We start from the raw sequence: 19,317 nt of genomic DNA on the forward strand, positions 1-19,317 counted from the left end.
CTCGTCGGTTCCGATGCAAAGGGTGTTCGATATTCTCACCGTTCTTGCTGATATCTATTCCAAGCCTACCACTTACTTAGGAAGCTCTCTACAGACCCATCCTCCCATGTTTCTGTCGAAAGCTGGATTCAGTTTTGGTCGAAGAAGCAAAAGAAGTACACTCAACCTCCTCCACGCAAAGAAAAGAAGGGAAGCACATGCGAAATGGATCAACGTTGAAGAAGCTGTCTTTTAGGGCATTAATGTTGATGTCGAACTGAGGTCCGAGACACACTTGGCGGCCCATTTGTCTTGCTGGCTTTGCACCTTCATTCTCCCCATTGATGATGTGAGCATGATACGTCCTTCCACATTCAAGATGGCTAGCATAATAGCGAGTGGCGAAGAAGTCTCTCTTGCAGTTCCTGTCTTAGCCAACATCTTCAACGGCATAAATAGGATCTCGAGATCTTTGAGACCCCATCACACGAACTCTTCGTTTCCCATTCACTTCGTCTATAGTTGGCTGGCGCTTTATTTCAAGACCCATTATCAAGTTCTGCAAGGCGTAACCGTAGATGGCCCGAAGATGATATCTTATTCCGGAGAAGGAAGCCCTAGATACTACACTCCGGCAGATGCACGCAAATGGATTTACAAAGGAGATCTTATGTCTTGGACCTGTACCACGATCCCTAGAAGCAAGTCTTGTTTATATGTTGATGATAGAAAAACAAAAGGGTCCGAGAAAAAATATTTTCTCGCCATTCGCTCGAGTTATCTCTCCTTGCGGCGTGGTAATAGTTTCGTTATTGAGCCCTATAGTCCTCATCGGTTCAACTGCCAATTTGTACCAAGATGTGCGTGGAGTACTTGATGAAGAAGTTTGCGAGGCTTCTTTAATAAATGAACTCCGTTATTGGCGTCTGTGTTTTTTGCCCGAGTCCATGTCTAAAGTGATTTTTTCTGTCGTTCCTCAAAATCCAAGAAAGTTTCACACGGATGATTATAGGAGATGGTGAACTAAAGCTTACGGAACTTATCTTGAAGATAAAGCTGCGAGTTTGATGAACTTGGAGTGAAGTAAGATTCCACTTGAAGACAAAGAAGGTGAGGCAAAAAATAGTCTCGACAATCCTTCTCGTGAAAATGTGCTCCAAACCAAAGAACCTCCTAGAGAGAAAAATAAGAAGAATGTTTTGCCTCCATCAGATGAGAGCGACAATAGCCACATAGAGCGTCATTGGAAAAGGCCTAAGAGGGACCCGCAATCTTCAAAACCACAAGATCTCCATATTGATAACGGCGTGGATAGTCATTCTCGAACAAATGACACATTTCCTGAGAAGGTTGCACTTCACACTCTCCCTTTATATATATATATATATATATATATATATATATATATATATATATATATATATATATATATATATATATATATATTGACGTTGACGATCGCGAGGAATCTCAAGCTAGCCATCACTCCACTGCCAAGGCTTGCTCAACAGGTGCAGCTTTCGCCGCGGACCGCTTTCATGCCTGCCGGAACATCCAAGATGAAAGAGACCGCGAAAGGGTCGTACATTGGTGCTTGTTCATTTTTTGTAGGTGAAAATTTCCTGAAAAATCACAAGCGTATTTTTCTTTGCCAATTATGGCAAGATCTTCGTGTGAGGATAGTACGGACTTCAATTGATTCCCTTTCGTCTATTCAAGAAGATGTCCAATTAGTTCTTGAAACAATGAGGAATCTTGGTGATTTCGACATAACTTGCATAGAGGAATTATTGAAGTCATTATTTTTCCAGGCGACGGCTTATGATAAGGTGAGGTCGTCGAACTCCGAGAAGGCCTCTAAAGAGATTCTCGCACGACAATTAGATGAGGCTAAAGACCGTTTGCATAATACTCAAGCTAGAGAACGAAAAGAGACTCTTCAAGTTCAAGCCACCAATAATGGTTTGGAGAGTGTCAAGAAAGAGTGTGCTTCTTTGAAAGTCAGTGTTGGACATTTGAGATCATCATTAAACGACAACGAGAACTCCTTGATACTATTCAAACTGAAATTCGTGAGATTAAAGAAGAGATTGCTGCCATTGAAAATACTTCCCCTTTAAGTGATGATTTGGTAGAAGAATCGCGCGCTTCTGCCAAGCTTTTGGAAGATGCCAAAGAAAAGTTAAAGGATTTAGACCCTTTCGCTTGAGCTAGATTTAGATTTTTTTCCTGTTCTGTTTATTTCACTTTTATGATTCATGAAATAAAAAGTTTCTCATTTTCCATCTTGCTTCTTTAGTATTCTGTACTTATATTGTCAACAATCCTTTTTTATTTTTGAAGGAAATGACTGGACTTAGAGGAAATCTATGCTGCCTGCGTACCCCGAATGGGATCAAGTCATAACGTAGTTCAAAGAAAAAAAGATAGATTTTCTTTTTTAGGAAAGGACTGGACTTGGAGGATATCTAAGCTGCCTATGTACCACGAATGGAATCAAGTCATAACTTAGTTCAAAGAAAAAAAGATACATTTTTTATTTTCTCGGAAATGACTGAACTTAGAGGATATCTAAGCTGTCTACGTACCCTGAATGTGATCAAGTTATAACGTAGTTCAAAAGAAAAAAAAAGATAGATTTTTTTGGCCGTGCATAGTTTCAACTCATGCAGGCAAGGAGCCTTCTCCTCCGCTTCATGCATAGTACCGCTTCATGAACTTTCCATTTATCGGACCAATTCTCAAACCATCTTCGGCAACCAACTTGTACGCTCCATTTGTATATGCTTCTTTGACGACATAAGGACCATCCCACTTTGATGTAAATTTATTTCCCGATTTATGTGTGAGGACGATGGGTCTCTTTACGGCAAGTACCAAATCTCCAACTTGAAACGATCTCGGCCGCACCTTCTTGTTAAATGCCCTAGAAAGACGAGCTTGGTAGCATTCAATACATTGTTGTGCCTCTAATATTTTCTCGTCGAGAGCTTCCAATTCTTCAAGAAGCAAACGAGCGTTTTCTTCTTGAGTGAGTTCTTCCTGTATAGCTATCCTCAATGATGGAATTTGTTTTTCAAGAGGCAAGACCGCTTCCACACCGTATACCAACGCATAAGGAGTGGCTTGAGTAGGTGTTCTATACGTTGTTCTATAAGCCCATAAAGCTTCTCCCATCCTTTGGTGCCAGTCGCGTTTTGACTTGGTGATCACTTTCTTCAAGAGATTATATAAAGTCTTGTTGAAGGCCTCGGCGAGTCCATTGACGGCAGCGTTGTACATTGAAGACTTTCTTTGCTTGAAGCCAAAATTTTCACAAAGTTTATCTATCACGCCATTGCAGAATGACTTTCCATTGTTTGTGATCACTTATCGAGGAACTCCGTAACGGTAGATGATGTTGATGCGGATGAAATCGGCAACGTTCTCCTTCTTTACTTCTCGAAGAGGCACTACTTCAGTCCATTTGGAAAAGTAGTCTTATGCTGCCAAGATATAGAGATATCCAGTAGAAGACTTCGTCATAGGTCCAACCACATCCAAACCCCAAGCATCAAAGGGCCATGAGGCAACAATAGGGTGCAATGGTTCCGGCGGTCGATGAATAAAGTTTGCATGAAATTGACAAGGTTGGCATTTTGGGGCATACTCCATGCAATCCTTTACCATAGATGGCCAATAATAACTCATTCTTTTTATTCGGAAATGTAACTTGGGCCCTGACAGATGGGCGCCGCAAATTCCGGAATGAGCTTCTTCTATGGCTTGAATGGCTTCGTCATCACCTAAACATCTCAAGAAAACTCCATCAAATGAACGTCAGTAAAGTGTATCCTTGTAGTAGATAAAACGAGCCGCTCGACGTCGAATATCAACTCTGTGACGTGGATCATTAGGAAACTTCCCGTACTTTAAGTAATCCACAAACGGTTGATGTTAATATTCTTTCTCAATTTCAAACACGTAGACCACGCGAGTTTCGTCTTCTTCAATTTCTTCATATTGAAAGACTGGTGGTATGACCCACCTCTTGCAAATAGATATACGAGCTCCGTCTTCGGGCATGGCTAAAGTAGAAGCGAGTTTTGCCAATGCACCCGCTTGTTTGTTATCCTTTCTCGGCACATGTTCTATTGTCACATCACCAAGGTATCCGATAAGTCTTTTATCATAATCCACATAATGGAGTAGATCAAGATTCTTTACTTCGTATGATCCGAGTATTTGATTGATCACCAACTTGGAGTCTCCATATACCTTCAAATTTTGTTGCTTCATATCTACTGCCATTTCTAGCCCAAGGATAAGAGCTTGATATTCAGCAACATTGTTAGAGAAATTTTGCGTTAAGGTAAACGACTGAGGCAACACTTCGCCGTTGGATGTTACGAATACTAATTCGACGCCCGCTACTTCTCTGTGAGAAGCTCCATCAAAGTACATCTTCCAAGGAGGACTAACTTCAATCACAAGAACATCTTCATCGGGTAGATCGTCGGATAACTCCCACTCTGCAAGGATAGGGTGATCCGCCAAGAAATCGGCTAGAACTTGTCCTTTCATAGCCTTTTGTGGAATATATCTTATGTCAAATTGTTGCATTTGCAGGTACCACCTTGCAAATCTGTCGGATAGGACGGGTTTTGACATGACATACTTTAGAGGATTCATCATTGAGATTAGATGGACAACATGTGCTTGAAAATAATGCTTCAACTTTTGAATTGCAAAAATGAGCGCTAAGAATGTCTTTTCGATGGGCGAATAGTTCAATTCATTTGGTGTCTTTTTTCTACTCAAGTAGTATAAGGCGCTCTCTTTTCCATCATCATTCTCATGCGCCAGTAAATCTTCGACAGATCGTTCTTGAGCAGCAATATACAGTATTAACGCTCATCCGGGCACTGGTGAAATCAACACATGAGGCTTCGTTAAATACGATTTTTATACATTCAAAGGCACTAGTGCAAGCTTCATCGCATTCAAAGGGAACATCTTTCTTCATGAGTCAACTGAAGGGTTGACATAGACCGGCTAAGTTTGAAATGAACCTTCTTAGGTATGCCAACTTTTCTTGCAAACTTTTGAGCTCATGAATGTTTCTAGGCTCGTGAATCTTTAAAATTGCGCCAATCTTGGCTTGTTCAGTTTCTATGCCTCGGTGACGAACTACGAATCCAAGAAACTTCCCCGAAGTAACACCAAATGCACATTTTAACGGATTCATCTTCAATTGGTACCTTCTCAAACGCTCGAAGACTTTTCTCAAATCTTGGAGATGATCTTCCCTTCTTTTGGATTTAACCACCAAGTCATCCACATAACATTCAACATATTTATGGAAATATCTTCTGCATGGCTCTTTGGTATATAGCCCCAACATTTTTCAAGCCAAATGGCATCACTTTATAGCAATAAATGCCCTTAGGAGTGCGAAAGGCTGTTAATTCTTCGTCTTTCGGTGCCATTTGTATTTGATTGTATCTGGAGGACCCATCCATAAATGATAATGCTTCGTGGCCTGTAGTAGCATCAATCATTAGTTCGGCTATTGGCATTGGGAAAATCATCCTTAGGGCATGCTTCGTTCAAATCTCTAAAGTCAACACACACTCGAGTTTGTTCATTCTTCTTTCTGACAAGAACAATACTTGAAATCCATGTTGGGTACTTGACTTCTCGAATGAAACCAAACTCAATAAGTTTGTTCACTTCAGCCTCAATTGCAGGGACTAATTCAGGTCTAAATCTACGTTGGCCTTGCTTCACAGGGCAAGCTCCTTTCTTCACAGAGAGATGATGTATTGCCACTTTTGGGTCCAGTCCGGGCATTTCTTTAAAAGACCATGCAAACACATCCTTGAACTCATGCAACGTCTCCTCTTCGTTGACAGCCAATAAGGCACTAATGTAGATTGGTTTAGGATTTTTCGTATCTCCCAAATTAATTTCCTTTAATTCATCGATCGTGGCCTTAACTCCTTCTTCAAGCTCGGGTGGAGCAGTTTCAGCGTCTTCTTCCTCAATCAAGTCTCATTCGCTTAAACTAATATGATACGACGATGCCACACTTTCTCTATCATCTTCTTAATCTTCTTGGATTTTGTTGAAGACGACAGTTCGCATTTTAGCCTTCAACTCTTCACCACATGATATGGTCAAGTAAGTGCGCCGTTTCATGCGTGATGGAATTGAACTTCGAATCCTTCGTGTTTTAGTGATTTTTGTATTAGAGACACCTGACTCTTGCTTGTTGCTTCTTTTATGCCCCCACATTCCAAGTGGTCCAAGCCTATAAAAGATGGATGGCGTAAGTCTATCAAACCCTCGTTTGTCGCCTTTTTCATGCCCCCACTCTCTAAGTGGTCCAAGTCTATCAAAGACGGATGGCGCAAGTCTACCGAAGATAGATGGTGCAAGCCTATCGAAGACGAACGTCCTTCTCACTTGTGTTCCACTTTCACGAAAATCGTTTGTTGATGAGAATTCATCTTCAATTATGTAATTACTAGTATATCTCTATTGATAGCAATACGAATTGTCTTTTGTGGAACAAATCCAAGACCAACTCGAGGACTTTGAATAGCATGTCCCTTTTCTTTCAACATTATTTGAGTAGTATTGAGGCCATGCACGTTTTCGCCAACAACTTCGGCAGGAAGCTTTCCAAGTGTAGAATCTTCACGTGGGTTATAACCAGCTTCACTAAGAGTTTATAATCTTTTGGCCCAAAACATTTTGTCATTTGGGACTCGGAGAATTCTTCGCATTCCTCTTGGGTTCCTTCTGTGGGATGAACAAATCCTTTAAGCGGTTGAGAAGTTGATCGTTTCTCATCAATTGGTGTTAGGGCAACATCAAATATTTCAAAGCCTCACACGCTAAAGGATCTTGTCTTGATTATTTATGTGCTTTGGTTCTTCAACTGGTAGAATTTCTTTGGTCTTTACCGTCTTCTTACCATCAAGATAGTACTTAGCATCAGCAAAGTAGGCTTCTGTCTCGGTGAACGGTTTATCATCGACAAGTATTATTTTAACTACTCCGTCTCGACAATACTTGAAACATTGGTGCAAAGAAGAAGGAACCACACTATACTCATGTATACTAGGTCGCCCGAGAAGCATGCGATATGAGGTTCTTGCATCAATGACATGAAACAACGCGCTGGACAACATATCATCCATTAACAACTCTATCGTTATGATACCAATGGCCCTTTGTCCTTCTTGATTAAATCCTTGGATCATCAAGCGACTAGTTTTGAGCTCATCCGTGGAGATCCCAAATTCCTTTAAAGTGTGCAACGGCAAAATATTAACTGCAGAACCTCCATCGATTAAAATTATATTCACATTCTGCTCACAAGCGTAGCCGGAAACAAACAATGGCCTATTTTGTGGTTTGGAACCAAGAAGTAAATCTTCATTAGCAAAAGTCATTGTTGACATGCACTTACCAATCACGGTACAAGCTTCATTTGGAGACAGAGTCGTTCCACTAGCAGCGATTTCCTTTTTAACTATTGTGTTGCATGAGATGTTGATACAATCATCATCTCCTTCTTGTACATTCTTTGTCGTCATGTTAAGGGACTCGAAAGTGCTAACAATAAAATTTGTAGTGGCGCTGATCTCTTCAAGTGATATCTTCCCTTGGCGAGCTAGCCGCATAATTCTATCTTTGAATATGAAGAAATCATGAATTGGGTGCCCGACCAATCGATGATACTTGCAGTATTTTGGGTTATTGATCTTTCTAGCTTCTTTGAGGCACTTCATTTCAGGAAACTTGATAAGTTTTAAACCTAGCAAATCGTCAAATATTCCAGCCACATCTGTGTCGAGGAACGGATACTCCCCTGCTTGCATTTCTTTTAGAGTAAGTCTTCTTTCTTGGGAAAAATCTTGTTTTTCCTCATTGTTTCCGTTCACTTTTCCTTGAAATTTGATAGGGGTTGCATTCACTGCCAAAGATTCTTTGCTTGAGGTTTTAGAGAAAACTCTACCCCCTTTCCGAAAGTCTTGTTTTTCTTTCGACTGTCGAGGCTCTTGAACTGGTGGTCCCTCAACTACACTAGCCATAATGCTCAACTTCATGTCGTGTGCTCTAGTCGCCAACTCTTTGAAAGTCTTAGGTTGAATCACTTGTAAGATATATCGGAGTTCCCATTGCATTTCTTGAATGCACATCTCGATAGCTGAAGCCTCTGACAGTCGATCCTTGCAATTCAGGCTTAAATTCCTCCAACGGTTAATATAGTCAATGACGGCCTCTTCTTTCCACTTGCGAGAATTCTTGAGCTCGATCATGCTCACTATTCTTCGGGTGTTGTAGAAGCGATTCAAAAATTCCATCTGACTCCAACTATCAATTGAGTTCAGCTCTAGGTCCGTATACCAATCGAAAGCATTCCCCTTCAATGATTGGACGAATCGTTTCACAAGATAGTCTCCAAAAGTCCCGGCATTGTTACAAGTTTCAACAAAATGTCCCACATGCTGTTTTGGGTTGCCTTTCCATCAAATTGCTGAAATTTCGGGGGTTGGTAACCAATTGGCATCTTCAAGTCGTATACTCTTAGAGTGTATGGCTTGGTGTATGTTGACGACGATTTTGAACCCTCATCGAATTCATCCTTGATAGTCCCCATAATGAACTCCTTCAATTGGTCTACAGGAAACAACCCCTTTGACGAAATTTAGAATTCTTGAATCGGGCTCTTCTCCCGACTGGATGTCGCCTTGCAGAAGTTTCAGCTTCGGCGTGATTTTCACCTTGTTTTCCCATGTCGTGACTGCCGTCAACCTTGTTCATCAACATCGCGATTTGGGAGTCTTGTTCTTGAATATGCTTTGTTAGTCCTTCAATGGCCTTGGTCAAGATTGCCATTTGCTCCTCATCGGTCGTAGTACGTGTTGTCATGACGAGGGCTACCTCAGAGTAGCTTGATGTTGAACGAGACGTGGATAGTGACGCTTCTCCTTTGGACCCTTCCACGTCTTCACCTATGTTGATGAGAGGTAACAAGCCTTTCTCAATGATTTGGGGCGTTGAGTTAGTCTCGGAGGATGCATGCAGCTTCTTAGCCACACTCCTTGTAACTGCGCTCACACTTGATGAATTCGAAGTAGCAGCTTTCATCCCGAACGTAGAGCAGTTACTGCAACACTTCGAGGATCTTGGAGAGAGAGAAGAGATGAGAGGTAGAGATGTCCCACTGGGCGTGCCAAATTTTTAACAACAAATTCTTATCAGCGATATAAACAAACAAGAAAAATTGAACAAATATAATTTTATTAAATTAAATAAATAAATTGCAGGTTACAATCTCTATTTTAATCATCTGATTCTTCTCTCTAGAACAATATATAGTTTACTTGAATTTTCGGAGCCGGGTCGTTGACTTGATCTTCTCCGGATTTGATTTTGATTTTGAATAACGTTTTCCAAGGGTCACGCAACTTGAATCTCGGATCGAACGTTGAACTTTGACTAAATTTGAGTTGAATATCTTGAAATTTTTGATGGATTTGGCCCTTCAATCTTCCAATGATCTTGACTTGAATTTATTAACGTTAATCTGACGGTTTAGCACCTTTATCTCGGATTGAACGGTGGATTTGATGAAGAACGCCTTGAATTTTCTCAAGAACACCTTGAATTTGACGGAGAACACTTTGAATGTAGATCCCTATATATAGTGGTAGAATAAGAATCCTTAATAAGCCTTCTTGATGACGTGGCTCGATTTGATTGGACCAATTTAAATTTATATTTATCTCTTGTAACTTGAAAGAGAAGAAAATAATCCCATTCGCCAACAATTAATTGATATTTATCTCTTATAACTTGAAAGAGAAGAAATAATCCTATTGACCAATATATATTCAATATCAATTATCTATTTAAATTAGGAATTAATTTAATTAAATTCCTAAAATTAAATAATAAAATATAATTAATAGTTAAGATATATAGATATATATATATATATATATATATATATATATATATATATATATATATATATATATATATATATATATATATATATATATATATATATATATATATATATATATGACCGCATATATACGGGTCTTCAATAAGCATCTAAATCATCTGGCTATGTATAATTACATAAATGTCACTGGATCAAACTTAATCCCATGTATACTTTAACCATTTAATTGGCTTAAATTTTATTCGTCTACAAATGTCTACTTTATCATTAAAAGAAAAATATTGTATAATTGGACAACACATACTTCACCACTGAAAAATATGTATTTGGTTCTGGACATATGCGTAGTATGTTGAGACTTTTATTATACTACATTGCTTCATAAACTACATAACATTGTTTCATGAACTTTACTACTGTGGTATAGAGTACATAATAAAAATAGCAAAAACAAGATAAAAATTAATACAGAGTACAAAGTGCAAAATAGAGTTCGGAATACATAAAAATAAAGTACAAAAAGTTCGTTTCAGTTCAGTTCAATCCTTCGGGGGAGATGAGCATCCACATGTGCTCTCCTCCGTGTTGTTCTCGTTGATGAAAAAAAAAGTAGAATCAAAACTAGTTAGCAATGCAGAAAAATATATACAATATTCAGAAATTAGTTCAATACCACAAATGCATATACATAATTGACATTATAAAATGGGTTGCTATGTGATTGGTTACTTGCAAGTACTACGGTTGTATCCGGACTTTCCACACCATTTACTCATCAAAACATGAAATTCAACTCGTGAATGAATTATTTATATCTTTCTACGGCCCGATTGCGCTCTCGATTTCAGGTGCGTTAATGAATACATCGGTTGTACATTACATGCATGTACAAGTTAAAGTCTTCATCAAGTGAAGGAATTTGGTTGATTTCCTATCACTGTTACTATTTGAATCACGGTTACGTACCATAAATACGACATATTCATACCATAATTATATTTGCATGATACTAGTATGTCCCATATTCTATACTATGTATCGCAGAATAATTAACAAATTAAAAATGCATTTTAGCAGTAGAAAAATAAATGGAGACCTACAGTCATCGACGCAGACCTTTTTTCCATGCGAATTAGGTTCATTTTTGTGGCTCACGACAATGTCGATCACACTTATCTTCATTGTCAAATGCAATGCAACAATACGTGTTCGCCAGAATTCAATGTCACATACAATCTTTCTCGAGGAGCCAAGTATTGGAGGATCAATGCATCTGGATGAATATTGTCCCGTTTTCAAATTACATCACCATAGATCTCCATCAAAGTTGAATCACTCTTAATGATAATGATGTGCAGTTCATCTTTGTATCGACAACTTTCAAGAATTACAGTCGACACTGGATATGGTGCATAATTTCTAGCCATTGTGGATTTTGCAAGGATTTTATTTTTGTTGTCGGAAAAAGAGGAAAGACAAAGGAGGAGAGAGGAAAGAGAGAAGAAAGAGAGAAAAGAAGAGAGAAAAAGAGAATAGGAAGATAGAGAAATAAAAAAAGGCATAATATAGATTGATCTGAATGTTAAACGCGTGAATATGGACTTATTTGCTAGGGAGAATATATATAGGGACCGAAACGCTTTGAGAATGGGTTTGATGATTTATTTGTAGTTACCCCAATGTTAAATGGAGATGAGCAACTAAGAATTGCACAATCTGAAATTTGTGTGTTGGGGGCATTTTGGGAATTAAATTAGTGGGGGAATGTAGCAAATGTTCTCGGGTTGTGAGTTAGATCTAATTAAAAATGTTTTGTGGATTAGATCTTAAGCCTCAAAAGATAGTTTATATATTGATAATTCATTTATACTTCCATTGGAGTTGCTCTAAACGCTAAATATTTTTAATGAAATAATAAAATATATGTACACCATCTTAATTATCTTACTGGATCATCTCGAATGGAACACCATGATCTGTTTAGACGAATAGATACCCAAATTAAACAAAAACCACCACACTTACATAGTAAAAGCAAGCCAAAATCTGAACCCAAAATCTTACTTCAAAATCATAAGGTTTTGTATTTTTTTTTTTTTTATATTGAAAAAGGAAATTTCGACTTTATAAAGTATGCCTTTATTCAAAATAATAAAGTTACATGGCTAGATTATGCCAGCCAGAAAAAGACAATTTTGTAATATTAAGAAAGATTATAAAGTCCATTGCCCCTACACTATTACTTTTTGAATTCGATTGGTTTCTAGCTCTACAAGGATTACAACTTCCAATTTTAAATATTAGATTAAAAAGATTACTACTTACAACATCTTATTAAATACTGATTAAATTATAAATGAACACATGCAATGTTGAGAATTGGATTATCTTTCTCCATTGCAACCCACTTTCAAAATAGTGAAGTTTTGGGTGAGAATATTTCGTCATTTTTCGTCTTTTCTTTCTTAACTGATTTAATAAATACAAACTTTATGAACATTATCATGCGTCAGTCCTTTACAGTTTAGTTTGCATAATTTTTAGCATAATCTTAATAGCATATTCCAATACAAATTTGAATATATTTTTTTTTTCCAATTTATATGATGTGGTTTTAAAGTAAAAAAGTTGCTTGATTTAGTTAAAAAAATATGTTCATTGGAAATATTCGGAAATTGATTCCAAATACTCACAAAATTTAAAATAGTTTTTAGGCTAAATTTCACTTTCCTCCCTTGTACTTTGCATTGATATCAGTTTATTCCCTTCTACTCTCGATTGCATCGATTTGCCCCTGCACTTGGAAAATTGTTTCAATGTGGCCATCGCTGTTAGGTTTTCAAACCTTTGACCTTAGTACCGTTTGGTCAAAGGTATGAAAATTAGAAAGAAAAAAAAAAAAAAAAAACCACTCCTCTCAGCTCATCTCATAACCTACTTTAATGATGTGACATGATTTGATTGACTCTCTTTAAATTGATATTTATCTCTTATAACTTAAAAGAAAAGAAATAATCATATTCACAATAATTAATTGATAATTATTTCTTATAACTTGGAAGAGAAGAAATAATCATATTGGCCAAAGATTAATAGATATTTATCTCCATAATTTATTTTTGCAAGATAAATTATACTTTATTGACATTCAATTTAATATAATATAAATTATACTAAAATATTTAGGCATCTAAAGGAACATATCTGTTGCGATGAATTTAGAACGGGGATATCTTTCACGGTTGACAAAGTCAGATATATCTAATAAAATATCTACAAATAATGATTTTATTTATTTATTTATTTTTTGCTAAAATTCATTTTGCACCCATGTACTATGCGAAATGTATCATTTACCCCCATGAAGTATAAAAAACATCAAAAACCCTTCTGCCGTTAGCGTTTTTCCTAATTCCGTTAGTAATACCCCTTGACCGACTATTGCAAAGAAATGTTGGCTTTTTTTTTTTGACGAAAATACCCCAAAATGTTTATATATATATATATATATATATATATATATATATATATATATATAGGTTGCTTAGTTTTGACAAATGTCGACCAGAATGTTCACTTTTTCCGCTCTTTTTCACTTTATTCACTCATTTTTTTTTTTTTACTATTTTCAGCCATTCTTCTTATAAAAAAAACTGAAAAGTCGAATAAATAAGAATGAAGTTTTGCAGATTATGAATGTAAAATCCAAAAAAAAAGGAAAATTGAAAGCCCTTAAATCTAAAAGAAACCCTAAAATTGGAATAAACCCATATGAAAAAATTGCAAATTAAAAACAAAGTTTTTCATATTATAATGGAAAAATGCCCCAAAAAGAAAACAGAAAATCCATAAAATCAAATACTAAAATTGATTAAAAGCCCTAATTTAGACAAACGCTAAAAATCGTCAACAATCTACAAAAAATAAGCCTAAAAAAATAGGGATTATATCAAACATAAAGCAGGGTAAAAGAGTCATTGCACACCGAAATTTAACACCGTTAAAAGTTTAACCATTGATCGTTACAAATAGGGGGATGTTTGATGTTTTCTATAAATCAAGGGGGGTAAATGATACCTTTCACATAGTACAAGGGTGCAAAATGAATTTTCCACTTTATTTTTGGTTCAGAACATTGAGTGATACTGATATTCATGCAGTGCCAATATTGGGAAAAATAGGAATACTTTGCTCATATCTAAAGAAATCATCAGGATCGGCCTTTGACTTAATCTGCACCAATCTGTTGAAATTATTCTTGTAATATTTGAAACCATAAGTAGCTGCTGCTTCAGAGTAACTATTGGGGCCGTGATTATTGATTCCCAAATCAATATCCCTATAACCAAGATATGCTTCCCTGGATTTTGACACAAAAGGAGTGATGCATTCATAAAACTTTCTGGTAATATTCATGTAATTATCATCATCCTGAACTCCTTCTGTCTGGTTCCAGTTTGTCGCGATTTCGATCAGGGCTTATTGCCAGCTCGGTGCGGGAAAGGTTTTGCAGAAGATGAAACTTTATTCATGATTCCACCAAATGGGAAGAATTTTAGAACTGGAGTTTCCAGTTCCTTCATTTTCTTGAATATGATTTCCAATCCCTTTTTGGAAATCGGATTTTTTAGGAAATCGGATTTTCTCTTTAATCGAGCCTGCCCCGGATGTATTCTGCTAAGCAGAATACTCGTCGGGGTTCCCGCCGGAAAAGCCGTCCACCGGACCATTGACTCAACCCAGCTGACGTCAGCGCAGTTGGGTTTAGTTAATCCCAGTTCCGGGAATTTTTCACTCATTAGGTCGACGAGACTTTCTGAGTTACCAAGAAATAGGATGAGGAATGTGCCGTTTACCGCTTTGGTACGACCAACTTTGACGACGTTGAATGCTAGTTTGATGAATATTTCGTCGTTCAGTTTGTCGGCAATTTGGAGATATTTGTAGACGGTGTCTGTGAAATTATTACTATTACTATTACTATTACTATTTTCGTGCTGACCGTCAGTAATCTGAATTACTGCGAAAGACACAGTCGCTGGAACCCTAACGAGCCGGATTTTGTACGCGAGAACAACTCCGAAGCTGGCGGCACTGCCCAGAATAGATCCTCGCCCATTGATTTCCGATCGAGAAGTCGTCCTCTTGCGTCGACGAGAGTTGCGTCGACAACATTGTCGGCGGCAAGGCCGTATTTCCTGACCATGTTGCCGAATCCGCCGGCGGTGATGTGGCCACCGACGCCGACCGAAGGGCAGGTTCCGCCGGGGAAGGCGTGGGTGCTGCTCTTCTCGGAGATTCTGTAGTAGAGTTCGCCCAGGGTGGCGCCGGTTTCCACCCAGGCGGTTTCTTCCGCGATGCTGACGTGGACCGCCCGGAGATTGAACATGTCGAGGATGAAGAAGGGTTTGCCGGAGACGTACGAGAAGCCCTCGAAATCATGGCCGCCGCTTCGGATTCTCATTTCCAGGCCGTGGGATTTGGCGCAGATGATGGACGCTTGGATGTGCGACACGTGTGCGGCTGCGATGATGAATTGTGGCTTCGGTGTTGTTGGACCGCTGAAGAGTAGGTTTCGGATGTACGACTGTAGAACATCGGAGTACGATGAGTTGGTCGGGAAATATAATGCTTGGATGATTGGTTGAGATGGATCGGAATTGGAATTAAGGCATTGAAGTAAGTTTTCATCACGAATTGTTGAAACAGAATTGCTGGCAAATGAAATTGCTGCCAAAAGTATGATCGGTAACAAATATTTTGGCTTCATTTTGTTTTTCTCTATAGTTACGTATCTGAATATGATCCAGGTTTACATATAATATAGAACAATTATTTATGAATCAATCAGCAAATATATTTTCACTGTTAAATTCTTATCCTGCCCCATTAAATGTTGTGACAAGACCAGTAGAGAGAACGGAGGTTGGCTGACGCAACAATAATTATTATTATAAGCTAGTGGGAATTTTATGTACTGGAGCTCCCAATTGCAGAGGAGAGAGAGTTGGTGGGCCTTCCTCATTATTATATATTTGATGAATTTCTTATTAATGGCTACTTATTCTTAAAGAGAGATCCACACAAAAAAATTATGGGGATCACTATTTCAAATCCCAACTTTTGTTTACTTGAATACCAAAAAAATAAAAAATAAATAATTAATTTTAAATTACTTTAATACCCTTAATGAAATTAAAATTAAAAAAATATTACAAATACTATTTTTCTTTCTTAAATACCAAATAATCAAAAACTCAAAAAACCATTTCCCTCCTTCTCCACCTCCTTCTTCTCCCTCCCCAAAAACCCTTCTAAAAAATCTTCCTCACAACAAACCCTTCTAAAAAATCTCACAACAAACCCTTCTAAAAAATATCAAAACTAAAGAAATTAAAACCTCACAAAACGTATAAAATTGAGTTATAAGACAATAATATGGTAGTATATATGAAAGGAGAACACATTAAGGTAAGTATCGATGTCTTTTTTGAGCTTCGAAGTCGATTTTGAAGTTTTTTTTTTTTGAAACCCGTCTGCAATTTTCGACACATACAGGTCGATTTTTTGGTCAATTTTCGACACCAACGTGTCGAAAAAGAAAAAAAAAAAAAAAAACCAAATTTCGACACCTACCTGTCGAAAATTGTCCAAATTTCGACAGGTATGTGTCGAAAAAATACTGTTGGTAAAAAAAAAAAAAAAAAAAAATTTTTTTTTTTTTTTTTTTTACCAATAGTGTTTTTCGACACCTACCTGTCGAAAATTGTCCAAATTTCGACAGGTAGGTGTCGAAATTTGGTTTTTTTTTTTTTTTTTTTTTTTTTTTTTTTTTTCTTTTTCGACACGTTGGTGTCGAAAATTGACCAAAAATCGACCTGTATGTGTCGAAAATTGCCGACGGGTTTCAAAAAAAAAAACTTCAAAATCGACTTCGAAGCTCAAAAAAGACATCGATACTTACCTTAATGGCTTCTCTTTCCACATATACTACCATATTATTGTCTTATAACTCCATTTTATAAGTTTTGTGAGGTTTTGATTTTTTGAATTTGGAGATGTTTTGGAGGATTTAAGAAGATGAAAAAGATAGGGTTTAATTGGGTTGTCGCGGCAGTTACGAGCACGTACGGTGGCGTTCGGCGGCGGCGGCGTCGGCGGCGGCGGCGGCGGCGTCGGCGGCGGCGTCGGCGTCGGCGGCGGCGGCGGCGGCGTCGGCGGCGGCGTCGGCGGCGGCGGCGGCGGTCAGGGTTGGAGAGGAGAAGAAATGGTGGAGGTTTTTTTTTTTAACAACAAAGGGTTTTTTTCTTTTTTTTTTATTTGGTTTTTGAATAGGTAATTTCTAATAAAATTTGATATAATTGATATTTTGTATGAAAGGGTGTTTTTGTAATTTTCTTTTTATTTTGGTTTTAAAGTAAGAAAAAACTTATAAATATGTACTCAATTGTGGTTTTCAACTAGGTAGTATTCAACTAAGCAAAAATTAGTATTCAAAATAGTTGCCCCCAAAAATTATTTATAAATCCGCATGTCATTCCGATTTTTGTAAAGGTTTAAAATAGTCCCTCATAGTTTAATATGCTCCAATTTTAGTCTTAATTTAATTTAACCTCAATTGGACCTCAAATTTCACAAATTATTCAATTTTGACTCCAAAACTTTTGTTTTTTCAAAAAAAAAATTTTAGCCGCCGGGTTCCGGCATTGACTTTTCGACTTTTTTTTTCCTTCTGGATTTTTTCGCCAGTATCCGGCGTTGACCGGTTAACACTAGTCTTCGGCGTTGACTTTTTTTTTCCTCCTGATTTTTCAACCACCGGTTTCCGGCATTGACCGGTCAACGCGCCGGTCTCTAGCGTTAACTTTTTCGATTTGTTTATTATTTTTTTATCTAAAATACTCTTTATATTATATTTTTCATCAATTTCATCTATTATATTCTAACCTGATCAATATTGCACATTGATTCCAGATTTGAACAAATATATCACATTAAACCCCCATTTTCATAATTTTTTGATTTTTTTTTTTCATAAAATAATTTTTTTTCTGAATTTTTTTTTCCGGGAAAATTCCGGCATTGAATTTTTATTTTTTTTATTTGAAAACTGTTCTTTGCTGAATTTTTTCCGACAGGTCAACCACCTTAGACCGCCGGTCTCCGGCGTTGACTTTTTTTTTGAAACTTATTTTCTCTCTTAATTACTATGTTAACAACAAAATTATTGTCTGAAACAGTAATATTGAATGCCAAAACAATAATATTTCTAATATTATTGTTCAGCACAGTAATATTACTAATATTACTTTCCCGAACAATAATATTACTAATATTACTGTCCAAAACAATAATATTACTAATATTATTGTCCAGCACAGTAATATTACTAATATTACTTTTCCGAACAGTAATATTACTAATATTACTGTCCAAAACAATATTATTACTGCATGAGACAGTAAATTATGGTCAGAGACAATAATATTTCGGTCGAAGACAGCAAAATTTTAGGCTAAGACGATAAAATTAATTAATACAGTAAAATTAATTCTCACGGTTAAATTACTATATCCGACAATAATATTAATGAAAATAATTTTTTTAAGAAAAAAAGTCTACGGCGGTTGATTTGCCGGAAAAAAAGATTCAGAAAAAAAAGTTCAAAAAAGAAAATAAAAAAAAATCAACGCCGGAGACCGGTGGTTAACCTGCCGGGAAAAAAAAAGAAATTAGGGTGTAAATCATGAAATTGGAGTTGATTGTGGTTTCAAGGAGTTGGGGGTAATTTTGGTATATAAAAAAAGAGTTTTCCTTACTTGCAAAAAATTTGAATGAGGTGAATTTATTTACAACACAAAAAAATTGGATGTTTCTTTTTTAATTAGGGGTCTTAAGCAATGTTTTGAAAACCGGACCGGACATAGAACCGGATAGCCTATTGGGTCGCGGTTGGACCGGTTCAACCGGGGTCCAACCGGGTTTTTTAATATTTTCTATTTTTAATTATTTGTGAATAATTATAATATATTTTCTTCATAAAATGTATTTTAATATTCATCATTAATTTATATTCAACAGTTATAATAATTTATTAAACATTTACAGGCTACAGAACAGTAAATAATTTAATTAATATTTAAAATTAATATTAATATATTTTTTTATACTCTTTTAAATTTTCCTTTTTTTTATTTCATTAATCTCTGTCACTATACTAATATACTATAATGTGTAAGCGCGTCTTGCGGAGGCGATTTCTGCTTTTTGCATAAAGTCGTTTTCAATTTGAGTAGGTGGGGAGGTTGGGTTTGGAAGTAATTAAAGTATTGATATTTCTCCCATTCTTTCACACTTCTTTCAAAGTTAAT

At 36.8% G+C, this 19,317-nt stretch overlaps 2 protein-coding genes across 2 annotated transcripts; both read right to left on the reverse strand.

Moving 5' to 3' along the window:
* Positions 1–2,673: 2,673 nt before the first annotated feature.
* Positions 2,674–3,261, reverse strand: LOC148771633 (uncharacterized). The gene has a single exon (XM_088815154.1). The coding sequence runs from the start codon at positions 3,259–3,261 to the stop codon at positions 2,674–2,676; it is 588 nt and encodes a 195-aa protein (XP_088671280.1).
* A 10,800-nt stretch (positions 3,262–14,061) lies between these two features.
* On the reverse strand, positions 14,062–15,883 carry LOC105966648 (berberine bridge enzyme-like 8). The gene is given in 3 exon segments (XM_012991242.2): positions 14,062–14,427; positions 14,430–15,041; positions 15,044–15,883. Coding segments are annotated over 3 exon segments (1,614 nt in total). The 5' UTR covers positions 15,717–15,883; the 3' UTR covers positions 14,062–14,098.
* Between the last annotated feature and the right edge of the window lie 3,434 nt (positions 15,884–19,317).

Source organism: Erythranthe guttata, chromosome 3, assembly GCF_056151865.1.
Source record: "Erythranthe guttata isolate IM_541 chromosome 3, IM_541, whole genome shotgun sequence".
NCBI lineage: Eukaryota > Viridiplantae > Streptophyta > Magnoliopsida > Lamiales > Phrymaceae > Erythranthe > Erythranthe guttata.

What these genes read in the sequence shown, in the direction of transcription:
- LOC148771633 (XM_088815154.1), bottom strand. Translation starts at nt 3,261, where the DNA reads ATGTACAACGCTGCCGTCAATGGACTCGCCGAGGCCTTCAACAAGACT.